At 50.1% G+C, this 17,614-nt stretch overlaps 1 protein-coding gene across 4 annotated transcripts in view; it reads left to right on the top strand.

Moving 5' to 3' along the window:
* The window catches only part of PDPK1 (3-phosphoinositide dependent protein kinase 1), an 82,766-nt gene that overhangs the window by 368 nt on the left and 64,784 nt on the right, over window positions 1–17,614 (top strand). The window contains exon 2 of one of the 4 annotated variants that reach the window (XM_081820257.1): window positions 1,781–2,883. In XM_081820257.1, coding sequence (XP_081676383.1) covers window positions 2,836–2,883 — 48 coding nt within the window. In that variant the 5' untranslated portion in view covers window positions 1,781–2,835. Of the gene's footprint in view, window positions 1–498; window positions 2,884–5,334; window positions 5,476–5,910; window positions 5,953–17,614 lie in introns of those variants that run through there. The other 3 variants (XM_081820255.1, XM_081820259.1, XM_081820258.1) reach the window with 3 other exon arrangements.

Below are 17,614 nucleotides of genomic sequence, written 5' to 3'. Positions count from 1 at the left end.
AAGGTTACTCACCTGAGTTTTTTTTTTTTTTTTTATTCATGAGAGAAAGAGAAAGGCAGAGGCAGAGAGAGAAGCAGGCTCCCCGCAGAGCAGGGAGCCCGATGCGGGACTCGATCCCAGGACCCCAGGATCATGACCTGAGCCGAAGGCAGATGCTTAACCGACTGAGCCACCCAGGCGCCCCTCACCTGAGATTTGATGCAACTTTCTGTTTTCTGTCTCCCAGTCTAGTTAAAATATTTTTTTCCACGTAGCACAATTTATATGAGAAGATATTTTTCCAGGTGGCTTGGAAATTATTGGCTTTGGCAACTCTCTCTCTCTTTTTTTTTTTAAGATTTACTTATTGGGGCACCTGGGTGGCTCAGTAGGTTAAGCATCTGCCTTCAGCTCAGGTCATGATCCCAGGGTCCTGGGATGGAGTCCGTGTCAGGCTCCCTCCTCAGCGGGAAGTCTGCTTCTCCCTCTGACCCTCACCACCTCTCATGCTCTCTCTCTCTCATTCTCTCTCTCAAATAAATAACTAAAATCTTTTTAAAAAATGTAAAAAAAAAAAGTTGGATGCTTAGCCCCCTGGAGCCCCCAGGGTGCCCCTCCCCACTGCAAGTCAAGCCTTTAGATGGCTCAGCTTTCCCTACCCTCTCGACTGCGAATTCCTGAGAGACCCTGAGCGGGAACCACCGGGGCCAATCTGCTCCTGGCTTCCTGACCCACAGAAACCATGAGATCGTAAATGTTTGTTGCTTGAGGTCTCTGAGTTGGGGGATAATTTGTTACACGGGCCTGGGTGGCTAACACATTAGCTGTGTGATGCTGGGCAAGTCCCATCGCCTGTGAAGCTGGGTTCCCTCCCTTGGGCCACCGCACTTAAGAGCAGTAAGTGAGGCACGGGTGAAATGCCACAGGCCATGTGGAGCACAGCGCTGACCGCCCCCCCGCAGGCTGTGTATATATGGCAGCCTTTCAGCCTCTCCTAGCGTGGTTGTCGTCCTTCTGTCCCTCCTCGGGTGGAACATGACCTCACAATGTCAAGCCAAGCATCGCATTCTTGGCCAGCGACAGAGGCACTGGGCAGGGAAAGGAGAGATAAGAGCCAGGGGCTGTCCCTCTTCTTCCTCCAGCCAGAGTGCCCGTGAACTGTGCGGGGCCAGGTGAGTCCATGTCCCCTCCTGCTTGCTGTCCCGGGATCTGCAGCCGGACCTGACCCATGGCAGGGGTGCCCTGCCTCTCGCTAGGTGAGAGGGGTGGCCTGGCCTGGCTTTTGGCTTGCACAATGGCTGCCATCGAGGCCCCATGAGAACTGAGTACTGTTCTTGTTCCTCTTTCCGAGGCTGCTCCCTGCCCTGCCCCCGCTGCCTGCTCAGCGGCTTTCCGCAGGCCTCCAGCCTGCCCCTCTCCCCTCACACCTTCCCCTGAGGCTACAGAGGATGCCTGCCCCACCTGCTGCTCCAGGGGGCTGTAGCATTCCCCGCTGACTTCTCCCTCTCGGTTTTTCCCCCTCCCTGTTGGTCTTTGAATTCCCGAAGAACTACGCAGTCTTGCTTCGGTGTAAGCGACTCTGAAAAAAGAAAAAAAAAAAAAGCTGAAGACTTCAGTTTGGTTCATATTCTGTGACTTGCCTCTTTACCTTCACTCTCCGTTAGACCTTTACCCTCTTCTTTCCAGTAGCTGCATCGAATTCTCCAGGATGAACGTACCATAATTTATTTTACCATTCTCGTTGATAAATATTTTGGTTCTTTTTTTTCTTTTTCTTTTTCTCTTTTGTTATTTGCTTCAGGTTAAAGTTACGCTGTCACGAACATTCTTGCGCAGTTTTACCTTCGTGAGTGAGAGCTTCTTAGAATCTCCGGGAAGAAGATACACCCACTTTATTAATTTTTATTTGCATCAATGTTTAAGAAGCCAGATAGTTGTAAAAAGGCTTGTAGGGGCGCCTGGGTGGCTCAGTCGTTAAGCGTCTGCCTTCGGCTCAGGTCATGATCCCAGGGTCCTGGGATCGAGCCCCGCATCGGGCTCCTGGCTCAGCGGGGAGCCTGCTTCTCCCTCTCCCTCTGCTTGTGTGCACTCCCTCTCTCTCGTATAAATAAATAAAAATAAAGAATAAAATAGAAATAAAAAGGCTTGTAATGCAGAACAGCAGCCGGTGCCTCACCTCTCCCCCCTCCTCACATCCCACTTACTACTGGTTTAAATGTTCTTCCTGCTGTGTATGTCTATCTTTCTAACGAATATTCTCCCACTTTATGTCTGGACTCATCACTTACAGCCATTATCTAGTGCCTGTCTGTTAGAAGAGGTGAGGATTCAGCTGTCTCACGCCCCCTCTCCTCTCTGGGTCCTTCTGAGGTAAAGGATGATGATTACTGGTTGAATCCGTGCACCTGTATTATGACTGTAAATATCCCTCACAGCTGAGAAGAGTGAGGCGCCTGGTAAACGGTGATTTTGCTTCCTTCCTGATAGGGCTCTTCCTCTGGAGTTTTCTTGTCTCTCTGTCGCTTCTTAATTCAGTTTTTTTACGTGGCGAAAGCCATGAGAGGATCTATCATTTTCAGCTTCTTTCTGGAGCCCTCCGAAGCCTGCTTCCCTTGGGTCTGTGTGCTCCCTGTTCTTATCCTGGGATTTCTCCTCATTATCCATTTAAAATTGCACCTTTCCCCCAGGCACTCCTGAGGTCCCACTGATTTTCTTTCTTCCCCGTAGCACTAACTGCCTTCTAACATCTGGGAAGATTTGCTTATTCATTTGTCTCCCCCACCCTGCCTCCCGCCTGTGGCATCGGAGTTTCATGAGGGCAGAGATTTTTGTGTTTTGCTCGCCAGGGAATTGTCAATGTCTAGCACAGTGCCTGGCACGGAGGGGAGACTGAATCCATACTCGGTGAGTGGACAAATCCTGGGACTTGCCTTCCTCACCTTCCTGTGTGTTTTGTTCCTTCCTGTTTCCTGGATCTCATGTCTTCTTCTTTCTTGGTTTCCTCCATCATTTGGTGGAGCACATCCATTAGTAACTTTCTGAGAAAGGTCACTCTTCATGTTTGTGTGTACATATTTTTTTTTAGACTCTAGATCTATGTATTTATACGCAATTGCATTTAGTGTATGGTCTGGCAAATTTCACATGTAAGATGGTAATAAATACTAAGTATCTCCTAGGGTTGTGATGAGAAGTAAGATAAATCTTTAAAAAATGGTTAGCGTTCTCTGAGGACAAGTTGTCATTACTTTGTGAGGGCTACAATAAACACAAAAGAAGGGTTTGTTGGGAGGCAGTTGGGTGCAGTGCCAAGAGCAGGGCCTTGCTGTTGGTCAGGGGTGGTTTTGAGTTCTGTGCTCTGTGACCTAATATATGACTGAGAGTAGGCAGGGCACCAAAGCCTCAGTTCTCTCATGTGAAAGAGGGAGATGGTCAGAGTTAACCCTCCTGCTCATAGGGCTGTTGTGGGCAAAATCAGATGTGCTTTTAATCTGTACTAAAGGTTATGACGTAGAATAACGTTCTCAGTGTTACCGAGTGTTGAATGTGGCTTGGCATGGTGGTAAGAGCTGGTATCTACCTTGACCTTGTCTTTGTGTTCACTGAGGGTTAGTGTCTGGAGTGGGGTAACCAATTGGCAATTTTCAGCCTGTATCTAAAGTCCCGAGAGGGATCCCTGTACTTTGGCCCAGCAGTTCCATCTGCTGAGAATTTATCCTAAGGAAATAAATAAAGGTGTCCTACGTGGATCTGTAAGCTATAGGCTGCCTCCAGTGGAGTCCTCCGCAGCCCTCACCACCGGGGAAGATGGCGGTCAGATGTCAGCAGAACTGTACGGGATACTGGATGATGCATTGCTAAGTGAAAAAAGTATCCAAACCGCATAAGCCCTTTTGGGGAATAGGAGTTATATTTACCATTTTGACTGTTCTGTAAGGTGCATCCATGTACAGAACACTGGAAGCTTGGACAAACAGAGGCTGTAGAGCCTAATGGTCAAAGCATAGCCTCTGGCATATGGGTATCAAGATTCTGGTTCTGGCACTGTGAGACCCAGGGCAAGTTATAGAACTGCACTGTGCCTCAGCTTCCTCACCCTTTCAAAAACAGGGGCCACACTAGCAGGGATGCTTACTTAGACATCAGGCATGAAAATTCTTTATTTTTTAAAAAAGATTTTATTTATTTGAGAGACAGCACAAGCAGGGGGAGCAGCAGAGGGAGAGAGAGAAGCATCCTCCCCTCTGAGCAGGGAGCTGGGACCCTGGGATCATGACCTGAGCTGAAGGCAGACGCTTAACTGACTGAGCCACCCAGGTACCCATAGGCATGAAAGTTCTTTAGTAAGAATAAGTGCTAAACAAAAAAAAAAGAAAAGAAAAAGGAGTAAGAGTTGGGTCAATGTTAGCAGCTATCACTGCTATTCAAGAATTAACTAGTTAGTGGGCTTATGGATTCATTTATCTAATTATTCTCTGTATGGTCTAAATTGTTATTTTTCAAAATAAATATGTATTTCTTTTGGAAATAGAAAAAAAAGGTTATTTAAAAGTATGCAACCTTGAGGTAACAAAGATGATTGTGATTTTGTTTAAAACAGCATGGTCATAACACAACAGTGTGAATGCATTTAATGCCACTCAGCTGTGCACATGGCAGATGATAAAATGGTTAAGGTAGTAAATTTTATGTCTATTTTACCACAAGCACAAAAACCAACAATAACACCATCATCAACAACTACAAGAAAATTCAACATCTCATCAACAGTAACGACTACAAAAAAATCCACAAAACCACAGGCAAAGAAGAAAGTTCTGCAGGTGTCCCTGCGACTATCAGCAGTGATGCCATGGGATTGTTTTCTGCCTTATCAATTGGATTTTATAGCCCAAATTTCCGTCCGTGAACACTGGTCAGTTTCGTAAGCAGCGAAGTTGCGTCTGTCGTTTGCGCGGAGCCCGGCTCCCGATCCCAGCCACGCGTGGGAGCCCAGCCCCGCCGCTGCCTCGGGCGTGACCTTGGCCAGCTCGGCGCCCCTGCGAGCCTCAGTTTCCCCCGTGGGCGCCAGGGATGACAGCTCCCCCCCCTCCCCGCGTCTCCCGCCCGGCCCCGCCTTGCGGCCCCGAGATTGGCTCGCGCGGGCCGCCCCCCCTCTGAGGCGGGGCCGGGCCGCTCCTGCCCGCCGGGCCCCAACCCGGAAATGCGGCTCGGGGGCGCAGGCTAGGCCGGCCGAGCCGCGGCGGAGGGACGGCGGGCACGGCCAATGGGCGCGGGCGGCGGCGGCGGCGGCGCGGCGGAAGTCCCGCCCGGCGTCGCGCGGGGGCGGGGCGGAGCCGGGGGCGGTGGGCGGCGGGGCGGGCGCAGGATGAGGGCGGCCATTGCTGGGGCTCCGCCGCGGGGAGGAGGACGTTGAGGAGGCGCCGAGCCGCGCAGCGCTGCGGGGGAGGCGCCCGCGCCGACGCGGGGCCCATGGCCAGGACCACCAGCCAGCTGGTGAGTGCGCGCCGGCCGCCCGGGCGCGCTGGCCCGTCATCCAGGCAAGCGCGGCGGCCGCTAGGGCCCGGCGAGGCGGGGCGGCCCCGCGTCCCCAGGGCCGGGCGGCGCCTCACCTGCGGCCGGGGGGCCGGGCTGGGGACCGCGGGCTTCGTGAGGGCGCCTCTCGGCCGCCGCGGGGAGCCCGGGCCCCGGCGCGCCGGGCGCCTGCCCGGCGGGGGCGCTGACAGACGCGCGGAGGGCGGGGGAGGCCGGCGAGGTGTCACTGGCTTGTCGCGGTGGAAGTGCTCGGAAAGTTTGTTTTCGGCGCGCCGCGGCCTGGAGCTGAGCCTCCGGGGTTACCTTTCATTCCGTCTGCGAAAGAACCGCCCTGGGCCTTCACCTGGAACGGGGTCCCAGTGCCTCTGCCGCAGCGAAGCGGGAGGAACGAGTTCTTGCTCAGAGCACCTGATGCTCCAGGCTCCCCCCAAATTCACGGTTAGGGTGGAATTTGGTAGACTCCTTTCCCGGCCCGGTGGAGCGGCATTGGGTGCTTTTCCTGCCTTGGGGCTCTTCTCCAGCAGTAGTTTCAAGTGTGGGAAGCCCCAGGGAGGTCGAGCTTGAACCTGCTACCGAGGGGAGAGTGATCGTGACAGCGAGGAGGGATTGCAGGGGAAAAGAAAAAGGAAAGCACTTGTTGGGTGAAATGTTTTGCTTAAAAGTATCGTTAGTGTTTCTATGTTTTTTTCTCTGTTGCTAAAAGTATCCTTGGTGTTTTGATGTTTTTCCCTGTGTTTGAGTTTTGAAGTCGCGAAGGTGGTTTCAGGATTTATACCTTGGGCGCGACTATGAAAGTGGGTGATGGAAGCATGTCATCACAGCTTGCAAAATTTGGTTCAAAAACCAAATCAAAATCACTTAAGTGAATGAAGATCCAGGAAACTTACCTGACTCCTGTTTTTCAGCCTACAGCTTTGTAGTAGCGGTTCTTAAGCCTTTTGGGGAGTCTTGAACCCTTTTGAGAATCTGGTGGAAGGTATAAATCCTCTCTTGAGAAAAACACTGAATTACCCCACATTTTGTAATTACTTTAGCAGGTTCTTGAACCTTCTGCAGCTCATCCATGGACTTCAGGCTAAGAACACTGTAGAGATGGGTGATGATCCAGAGTCTTAAGAGGAGGACCTGTTCAGTTGAGAAAATGGTGAAAGGCGAAGGGGCCGTCTTTGACTGTTGCAACATGTGACTGTACCCTGGGGTGTCTGGGCTAACAGGCAAAAACACGAATTGGGCTTCTTGGCGAGCCTCAGTGGAGGCCGGGGGTGATGACAATCATGGAAGTGTGTAAAATGAACTTTCATACAGCGGTGCTGTTGCAGTGCAAGGTGTGTACTTTGGTGGAGGTCATGACAAGAGGCAAAGAGCATATTTCCTCGTGGTCTTGGTTGTTCCACACAATGGGCATTGGACATCTGGAGTTTTCTTTTTTTTTTTAAAGATTTTATTTATTTATTTATTTGACAGAGAGACACAGCAAGAGAGGGAACACAAGCAGGGGGAGTGGGAGTGGGAGAGGGAGAAGCAGGCTTCCCGCCGAGCAGGGAGCCTGGGCTCGATCCCAGGACCCTGGGATCACTACCCGAGCAGAAGGCAGACGCTTAACGACTGAGCCACCCAGGCGCCCCATCTGGAGTTTTCTTTGCGTAAGTCATCTTTTTAGTGCAAAAATGCTGGAATCCAGTGAGAGCAAATGCATCGCGCTATAAAGGAGAGATCTCTCTGTCTGGAAGTGAGAGGAACAAGGATTTTGTGTCTTCAGCTAGATCCCCTCCCTCCCCGTGTGAGAATTGGCCATATTTCTTCTCAGGAATGGCGGCGTTGCCCCTAATATTGGCTTTTCACCTGAAGACGGACAGATTTGCATCGTTCAAGTGGGTTTACACCTAGATTTTTTAAAAATTATTTACTTATTTATTTATTTGTCCCAGAGAGAGAGCGTGTGCAAGCAGGGGGAGGGGCACACAGAGGGAGAGGGAGAAGCAGACTCCCCGCTGAGCAGAGAGCCTGATGTGGGATTCCATCTCAGGACTCTGGGAATCATGACCCTAGCCGAAGGCAGATGCTCAATCGACTGAGCCACCCAGACGTCCCTGCATCTAGATTTTTAAGGTGGCATTGTGTGGAGAAGCCCCCATCCCCGTTATTAAATTTTCCCGTTCCTCTAAGCGTGTGCAGCCAACAGGGGGAACAGTACAAATGAAGTCTGAAAATGGCTTAGTCTCCTTTGATTTCTAGGTGGGCCAGAGGCTGGAGGAACCATTTCTTGAGCACTTACTTTAGAAGCAGGCACTTTTCCAGATAGCTCACCCCATGTTGCTTGATTTCTGTTACTAGTGCTGTGTGAGGTACGTGTCCTTCCCATTTTACAGATGTGGAAACTGGGATGCGGGTAAGTTAAGTATCTGCTTGGTAAACAGTGTGAATCCATGTCTGAGTGGTGGCAGGGGCCTGGGCGCCACTCTGCCCCCTCACGTGCCCCCTCACCCTGAGGGAGGGTCTGCTGGGCGGCTTAGCGCGGCACTTGGCTTGAGGAAGTCGGTGGTGCCACTGCCCAGAACGTCTTCCCTGGGGGTTGTGCCTGAATGTCCGTACTCTGCCGTGCTGGAGGCAGGAGAGACATCTTCACATGGAAGGACAGCACGCTTATTTATTTCTTTGGGCAGATGGCTGAACTCTGTGACCCCTGGAGCATGTTTCAGCCTCACGCTGTCAGAAAGCAGCTGTTTGGAAAGAGGCTCTGCTTCATCTGTATTTGAGCGCTGATATTCTGAATGTGTGAGGCTTGGAATCCTCCCTTTGGGAAACAAGAACTGTGCAGAGATTTCGTTAAAGGTAAAATGGGAGATCAGGCAGAGCGGCTCTAGCTTTTGCAAGGGTGGCTGCATCTGGGCGGGAAGGCGGCTGGGAAAGTGGGGAACGTGGAAGGAAGTGGGTTCTGATTTCCACACTCCTTTTTGGGCTTCTTGTCCTCAGGAGTCTTGTGCGGTGTGTTGTATTTCTGTCCCTGTGACACCCCTACAGCAGTTGAGAGCTGGCAGGGCGAGGTCCCTGTACTAACAGGTGGAAGTGGAGGTTTGTGCAGTTCTCTGACAGCATTTTGTGGGAAGGATCGCAGCAGCAACCTGTGTAGCTGCGGGGCCTACAGAGAGCTCTTCAGAGCAGGTCTCAGCCTCTGGGCTGCCTTAGCACAGCTTGGAGGATGAAGAAAATGTGGCTCCTGGGCGTGTCGTCCTTTTCACTATGCTCTTGTCCCCTGACCCACCTGACGTGGGGTTTGGGTGCATGTAGGCAAGGGTGTGATGAATGGGGAATTGCTGCAGAAATGGGGTGAGAAGCCCAGTCCCCTCTGAGTTGATGGAGTGTGGAGAACCTTCCCTGGCACTATCCTTTGTCTCTTCCTAAGGAGCGTCTTCTAGGGAAATGGACTTTGCTGGAACCCCACGCGCTGCTGAGGAACACTTGATGCTGAAATGACTCCCTCAGCAGGTGCAAGGGCCAGGGCCGATGTGTGCAAGCTCTGTGCCTGCCCTTTGGATGACAGCCGGCCATAGGGGGGAGGAGTGCAGTTGTTTTGAAGGCAGGTTCAGAGGGCAAATCACCGGGGGAGGAAGTGTTGTTGTGGAAACCCAAGTTTTGGACATGTATTGTTCAGGCCTGTTCAGCAGTGCCGCCTTCTTTAACTGGCTCGCATTTGTTACCAGACCCTTTAAAAAATTGTTTGGGGGCACCTGGGTGGCTCAGTCGTTAAGTGTCTGCCTTTGGCTCAGGTCATGATCCCAGGGTCCTGGGATCAAGCCCTGCATCAGGTTCCCTGCTCGGCGGGGAGTCTGCTTCTCCCTCTCCCACTCCCCCTGCTTGTGTTCCCTCTCTCGCTGTATCTCTCTATCAAATAAATAAAATCTTTAAAAAAAATATATTGTTTGAATATCTAGAACCAGTGGTGTATCCAGTCTCTAGCTGAATCAACAGGCAGAGTGCATTTTTTCAAGAGTAATGGGGAATATGGGCGCCTGGGTGGCTCAGTCGTTAAGCATCTGCTTTCGGCTCGGGTCATGATCCCAGGATCCTGGGATCTAGCCCCACATCGGGCTCCCTGCTTAGCGGGAAGCCTGCTTCTCCCTCTCCCACTCCCCCTGCTTGTGTTCCTGCTCTCGCTCTCTCTCTGTCAAATAAATAAATAAAATCTTTAAAAAAAAAAAGAGTAATGGGGAATACGTTCTGATGATAGTGTCTTAGAGGAGAAAGGCCTTTTTGGGTTCATGATGGTTCTTGGTCTGCTTTCATTGTTTGGTTGCACTTATGTAGCTGCGCAAAGTCTGTTTCCATCCCCTTAGTGTAGAAAATTTTCCTGATTTTAACTGAGATTTTTTACTCCAAGAAATTCCAAGTCATTTTGAATGTCTTAAGAGAGGTAGTTTGCTATAAAGGATCTATGTTTGTGGCTTTCATATCCCTCATCAGGGCAACTGATGGAAGTTTGTGCTTAAATAGCTGGATTGCATATAGGCCCGCAAAAGGAGAGCTGACTGCACTGCAAGGTCTGCGTATGGAAAAGATGGGACATGCCCTACACTAGCAGCCCCTGCCTTATTGCACAGCCCACGGAAGACCAAACAAGCATGGTTTTCATTTGGAGTGTTGTCTGGCGGCCTGATGAAGGTGAACACATAGTTCCTGGTGGCCCCATAGACAGGATCAGGTGCCCGGTGCACCAGCCACTGTGCTTTGAATCAGCTTGCAGCCTTCAGGGAAGCCAGGTATTTAAAGGTGTTGTGTGAAGGTATGTCTGGATGCCAGGGAGGTTCGTCCTGGCAGTCTGTGTCCTCTGCATGTTTGTGGAGCTGGTGGCAGGTCTGTCCACGTTGGAGAAGGCTGACGAGAGGCTGCGTGCAGACAACTGCGTGTGTACATCTCGGCAGTATTTCAGTCAGAATTCATCCGGATGAGAGCTTAGTTGTTACAGTGATTTCATTGTTAAAGTCTCATTCTTCAACCTGTTTTTCTCTTTTGGAATTAATGTATTGCAGCAGGAGTTGTATCTCAAAGCGACAGCTGTATATTGGATGCTGTCAGAGAAGGCTGCTAAGATTTGCAGGGAAGCTTGAAGTCTTAACAGAAATTCTTGTTGTGTGCTCTGACCTGCAGTGGTGACCTGTGAGGAACGGGGCTCGCAGTTAACTTTTCTGCTGTCCCTCCCTGTTTCTGAGAGATGGGGAGCAGAGGGCCTCCCGCCCCCCTGGGGGGAGACCTTGCTCTTGAACCCAGTGTGAAGCAGGTGTGTGGACTCCGTTGTGGCCTGGCTGCGGATGCTGCCGTGCAGTGAAGGAAGGGATGCCACCTGGAGGGGCGGCCACACTGTGCTCTCGTCATGCACTCCCCCCCCCCACCGCCGGCGGGGCTTAAAACACCTCATGCTTTCTTCCCGGGTCCCCCTTTCCTGGGCATCGAGAAGTTAGCATTTGCTGGAAGGGTGCCCCTGGGACTTCCCCCAGCCTCTCATGGCCTGTCACTTTGCTCCTCTTCAGTAAGGGTCCCTTCTCAGATGCCCCTGCCGTGTACCCTCTTCCCAGCCTATACAGGATAGTGTCCACGATGTTCTGGGCTGCCAGGTTCTCCTCTTTAGGCTCTTCCTCTTTGCCTGAAGAAATTCCCCTCAGTGGAAACTACCCCCTGGTGGCTGTGAAGCCTTTTCTGACCAATCAGCTTCTTTGTGTGTGTCCCCCCCCCCCCCGCCCCCTTTGGTCTGCAACAGGTTTTGTTATATAGTCAGCTCTGAAACAGGTTCTGCGCTTTGTTATGTCCTTATCTTTTCTGAACCTTGAATCTCTAGATGGCTTCTCTGACTCTTTTCATGCTTTCCCCTCATGGTTCTCATATCTGGGCTTCCTGTGGTGTATTTGTCACATACCTATCTTAACATTTTTGCTATTTGTTAACAAAAACATGTCTGAATCTTACATGTACATTCTGATTTCCTTGTATTTAGAGCTGTATATACTTGAGGGGGGAAGGGTTTCATCATAAAACTATCGCCTGTTTAATGCCCAATATGAAAGCATTCCAAACTAGGAAGGAATCAGATGGTTAAAAACACGGATTCATGTCCCACTCTTTCATCGTCTAAGGAAATACAACGGAAGAAGGGGATATTTGTTTTTTCTACATGTATATTGTATCACCTTCATGACCCTTGAAAGGCTTTATTTCAAAGGTGTCGGTTTCTTATTGTACTACAGCTCTTCTGGCAGGTTTCGGCGACCAGTTGTTGGGTTAAATCTGGATGAGCAAACTGTTAGTGTCGAGCATGTAGTGTTTGAGCTGAGGCTTTTCTTGTTGGCACTGCCGCAGTGGTGGGTGAGGCTGGCGGCGGACCATTGTCCTCCTGTCACCAGACCTGAGTACCAAACCTGTAGAAGAGCCAGCGTTGGTGATGTGGACTCTGCATGAGAGGCAGCTGCTTTCCCATCAGGAGGACAGTTTTCTTAAAAGATCCCTAACTGAGGATGAGGATCACCCTAATAGTCCTCTGACCAGAAGCCAAGTTGCTATTCTCGTATGATGTAGGGACCTTAGGGGAAATGGCAGAGCTCTCTCTGCTGCTTTGGGCAGGGTCAGTGAGGGCTCTCCCCAGGCCTCGACTTTGCTTGAATTTCTAAGTGTCCTGTCCTAAAAGGGGCGTGTGCTCTGTGGTTGGGTGCAGCTGTATCAGCGCCACAGCTGTGGCTCCAGGTGGATATAGTGCCAGCCTCCTTGGGTGGTTGTGTGGCTGATGGTCCTGGGGGGTGTCCAAGCAGCCCACCTTGTCTTAGAGGTTCCCTCTGTGGACCTGTGCACCTCTCACTCACCATGCTCAGTGAGTGAGAGAGCCACCAACCTAGGAGGAGGGCAGAAGTGACGTTCCCGTGTGCAGTGGTGCATGGAGCCCTCCTTTGGGAAATGAGGGGACCAGCCCATTTGGGAAAATTGCCGGGACTCTGACTCTGCTCAGCTGTGTTCTTAGGAAGGTCTCATCTGGAGAGTCACAGCAGCCAGACCCTGGGAGGCAGGTAAGATTGCAAGCCAACTTACTTAGAAAGCTAAGGAGCTTGATAACTGCTCATTTCCGGGCTCTTGTCATTATTAACTGGCTTCCTTCCTTGAGGGTGAGCACTGAGCTGTTCTGCATTCTTTCCTCCCGGAGTGGCCTGTGACTTAGGCTGGGCAGGAGGCTGAGAGAATAATCTGTTCCCTCAGTGCGTGATCTCTGAAGCTCAGCGTTTACTGCCCCTTTTTTCCATTGTTAACTCGTTTTTTCTTCCTGCAGTTTGACATTTTTCTTTCATGGGGTTTTTACATTCATCAAAATTACAGTCTTCTATGGATTGTGTACACGTAGCTGGTTATTATCAGATATACACCTTCAAAAATGTGTATCTAAATATAGATTTTATTTGTGAATGCATTTTATTCTCTTTCCTAAAAAAAAGAAAACAAAACTCATAATCTAAATGACTTTTTTTTTTTTTTTTTTTTAAATCTTGGGAAACTCCCGCGCACAAGCTGCTGGCACTGTGTTTTGTGTCTCTGGGGTGGAAGGGAATGACGATGGGTTGGTGATGGAGAAGAGACATGGACAGAACCAGGGCTGCACACTCAGGGCCTAAAGGAATCCGTGCGTGAAAAAGATGGCAGCTTAGTGGGTGGAGGGCAGCCTGCCTGCGTTGCCCACCTCTGTGAGCCCCACCAGCCACAGCCCTACCCCAGGGGCTGAAGGGAGACAGTGCCCCAAGGGGAGGGCATTGCCCTGCCAGCCTTTGTGGGGCTGCTTCAGAGAGGAGCACAGAAGAACCTGGGCCCAGGTGCACTGAGCAGGGAGGGGCTTTCCTGGCAGGGCAGCCCAGAGGGCCGGGTAGCCCGGGCGCAGCCAGGTATGGAGGAAGTTTGAGGATGGAGCACCATTTCTAGTGCTGGGAAACGTCTGTTTCCAAAAACAGAAGACGGTGGTGGTATTAGGAAATGTATTCTAAACTTTTTCTGTTAGTTTTTTTTCTATCTTTCAAGTGTATTACTTTCCTTCAGTAGCCCTACCTACATTTTTCAAATGAGTGTTGAGGCACTGACTCTGAGTCAAGTTTTTAAATGACAGGATGTTTTCAGATCGTCTAAGTTTTCTTGAAGCTATCAAAGCCTCCAAACAAACTTATTTTTAAAATAAACTTGGGGTGGGACGCCTGGGCGGCTCAGTCAGTTACGCATCTGCCTTTGGCTCAGGTCATGGTCCCAGGGTTCTGGGATCGAGCCCCACATTGGGCTCCTTGCTCAGCGGGGAACCTGCTTCTCCTTCTCCTTATGTTCCCCCTGCTTATGCGTTCCCTCTCTCTCGGACAGATAAATAAGTAAAATCTCTTTTTTTTAAGATTTATTTATTTATTTGAGAGAGACCTGTCACCCCATTTCCCCTGATGTTAACATCTGTGCAGCCACGCCACATCTGTCAAAACTAAGGAATGAGCATGGGTGCCAGGCTCTGAACTGAATGCAGCCCTGGTTGGAGCTCTCTCAGTCTGGCAGCCACACTCAGTTATCCTCACATCTCCTTGGGCTCCTTTGGTGGAGGACATACTCTGTCTTTCCTTGCTTTTCTTTTTCTTTTCTTTTTTTTTTTTTTAAAGATTTTATTTATTTATTTGAGAGAGAGAGAATGAGAGAGAGCACATGAGAGGGGGCAGGGTCAGAGGGAGAAGCAGACTCCCCGCCGAGCAGGGAGCCCGATGCGGGACTCGATCCCGGGACTCCAGGATCATGACCTGAGACGAAGGCAGTCGCCTAACCAACTGAGCCACCCGGGCGCCCCTTTCCTTGCTTTTCATGACGAGTACTGGTCAGGTATTTGTAGACTGTCCCTCAGTTTGGGTTTGTTGGATGTTTTTTGGTGATGACACTGGGGTTATGGGCTCAGGAAGCATCCCACAGAGGTAGGGTGCCCCTAGGGGCATCCTGTCAGGGGTCACTGGACTTATCACTGGTGAGGTGAAACAGGATTAGTTCTTATTGATTGGAATTAGGCCTGTGGCCCTGCTCTGCTCTCTGATACTGGTTGTTTTGTCATAGGATAACCCCCGTATTTCCATTTTGGAAGCGACCTTTGTGCTCACCCAGTTGGATCCTCCCGAGTTCCAGATGAAGATACTTGGGACCTGGAGGACTTCTAACTTAGGGACTGGGTCAGGGCTGGCATGAGGTCCAGGTGCCTGCCTGTCCTGGCTGCTTTCTGCCAGCCTGGGCACTCCAGGGATACCACGGGGACCGAGATGTCCCCAGGTGCAGAGTGAACCCGAACTCCCTGATAGAACTGGTTTCTAATCAGGACCAGGTCCGTGTCCCTCTGCAGTATTTGCAGCTAGTGATCCAATGGGCATTTGCCACGGTCTGCTCAAGTCCTCTGCGCCCAGTCCCTTCCTGCTTTCTTTGCAGGCAGGAGGCTGGAGTTATGTCACCTGGCCTTTATGAAAGTAGGTGGTTGGGTTTGATTTGTTCTCTTTTAGCTTTTTTCCTTTCTGGTGAAGCTACAGTTGTTGTTCATTGTCTGAAGATCTTTGTCTTGAGTCACAGATGAATCTGTAACTTGGCTGTTACTTGGGGCTTTTAGATTGAACGCTGAGCAGAATTTGGAGTTTTTTCTAGCCTGGAACTCAGAAGATAAGCATCTCAGGAAAATCCTGAATTTGGTTTATTTTCCCTCCCATCTACACATTTGCCTCTCCAACCTCCTTTCTGTATAACCACAGCACCTACGAGACTGTTAGGAAGGTAGGAATTGATAGGAAGAAAACAGGGTACGGGTGTAAGGGGAGAGCAGTCCAGATAAAATGATGGTGGTGGCTCCTGGCAGGGGGGCAGATGGGCCTCAGAGCTCTGACCTGCCTGAAGGCTAAGAGAAGGCCAAATACAGATGGGCCTGCCTGCCCACCCTTCCTGCTTTCATCCTCCTTTTCTGTCTCTAAATTGGTTGTTGAGAGGAGGTGTGGATGAATGTCATGCTAGACAAAATAGATCTTTCTCTGCACGCTGATGGTGTTGTGAAGTTCCGCTGTGGGAGTTAGCCATTAACACTGGGACAGTCTTTCTGAGTCTCAGTTGGCTATTATTGTTCCCAGTAAGAAACTATTCAAATTTGCAGATACGGAGCCCAGGAAGGGAGGGCAGCTGCTTATGGTGCCTTTTCAGGTGTCAGGAGAGGTGGCTTCCGCCATCGCTGTCTCTCTTCTGCTGTTGCAAACCATGCAAGTATTTGCTGCTGGAGGGGTGTTCCTGCCAGATGACATTTATTCATGTGGCCAGTGACATTCTGGGGGCTGGTTTTTGTTTTTGTTTTTTCCTATTTCAAGGAGTGAGAACTTTCAGAAGATTAAAAATCAAAAAAAGTCTGACCACATTAATCTGGCATTTTCCTTACAGGATAGGTAATCTGTTAGGGTTTCTAGAACAGTTATCCGTATCGCTGTGATTATATGTTTGTGTGTGGATAAACTGATGGAAGATAAACAAAACGAGGACATTTTAAGGAACTGTGGGAAGTTCCCATAGGTCCCTTTACCGCTCTCAAGAATCTTGCACCTTGCCAGGGGAGATGTTGTTCACTTGCAGGTACGTGAGCCGTGGGCCGGCAAGGACGGAGTGCAGCCCTGTTCACAATGAGGTTGAAGGACACAGGAGGAAGAGAGGGCACAGTTAGTGAGTCATTATCAGGGAGGGGAAGGTAATGGGGGCAGCTGTAGCAGTCACGTGTGTGGGAAGCACTGAGGGGCTCCAGCCCAGCAGAGAGCACCAGAGGGGAGGGGAGGGAATGGTAGGGCTGGAACCCCAGAGAAAGGTCCTCGTTTCATTGGAAGTGCCCATGTGCTTTAGATTTTATTTTAAGTTTTAACTTTTGGAGGCCGTGGGAGGTTTCCCCTAAGGAGCTGGGGTCGGAAATTGGAGAGTGGGAAAGAGGAGGCCCCCAGGGTTTGGCTCCCCTGGGTAGGACAGGAAACAGTTCAGCATCTGCTGGCCTTAGCGCTTCACGAGGTAACCTTTTGATCCAAGTTAGGTATCACTCAGATTTCCAGACTAGATTGTGAGGAAAACGTTTGCTGAATGAGTTTAATTCCCAGTGAGAGGTCCAGATTTAAGTGGTGTATAATTAATGTGGTTTTAGATTAGAAACCCAGTCTTTCTTAGTTGTCAACTTTAATATGTTAAATTATTAATTTTAAAGCAAAACAGAAGGCAAGAGAGTGTTGTTATTGTTTTCTGACTAATAATAGATTTTACTTAGTAAAGCTTTTAATGCATATTTATTCTAGATTTTGTCCAAGGTTATTTGGCTGTGAAATGAAATCTGAAGTATATGGATTAATTGTCTTTGAAATGTGCTGTTTTTCTGATACAACTCCGGGATGACAGGCTTGAAAAGCAGAAGTAGGATTTCCACACTGGGCCCCCACTGGTAGGTAATGATTTCTGCCCCACTCAGAGGATCTGTGTCAGAAAGGTACTAGTTTATTCATCTTGTTAGCAAGTATCTCATCACACATTGTGAGTCCTTGTTGAATGAGTGAGCTGGTGAACCTGGAAGTTCAAAAGGTCTGTTGGTCCCATGTGATATCACCAGTGTCCTTGGAGGACTTAGTGGCCCCTGTGGTGGGTGGGCCACTCAGAAGGCCTCTCGAAGCCCCTACCTGCTGGGAGCTCCTGTGCCAGCCCTGTTGGCCCTGCCCAGGTCGGACTTTGTCCTTGGCAGCTAACAAGGTTGATAGTTACAGGGAGCCCACTAGAAGATCTGTTTTTCTTTCTTTTTTTTTTTAAAGATTTTATTTATTTATTTGAGACAGAGAGAATGAGAGACAGAGAGCGTGAGAGGGAGGAGGGTCAGAGGGAGAAGCAGACTCCCTGCCGAGCAGGGAGCCCCATCCGGGACTCGATCCCGGGACTCCAGGATCATGACCTGAGCCGAAGGCAGTCGCTTAACCAACTGAGCCACCCAGGCGCCCCGAAGATCTGTTTTTCACCCAGTGGCCCAGCAATCCTCATTGTTTCCTTTCTGTCTTCTTCTTCTTTTTTTTTTTTTTTTTTAAAGATT

The sequence above is a fragment of the Leptonychotes weddellii genome, chromosome 5, assembly GCF_054177405.1.
Source record: "Leptonychotes weddellii isolate Sample4059 chromosome 5, ASM5417740v2, whole genome shotgun sequence".
Classification (NCBI taxonomy): Eukaryota; Metazoa; Chordata; class Mammalia; order Carnivora; family Phocidae; genus Leptonychotes; species Leptonychotes weddellii.
Note: the sequence above shows the minus strand (reverse complement) of the source record. Positions and strands in the feature narration are given on the sequence as shown.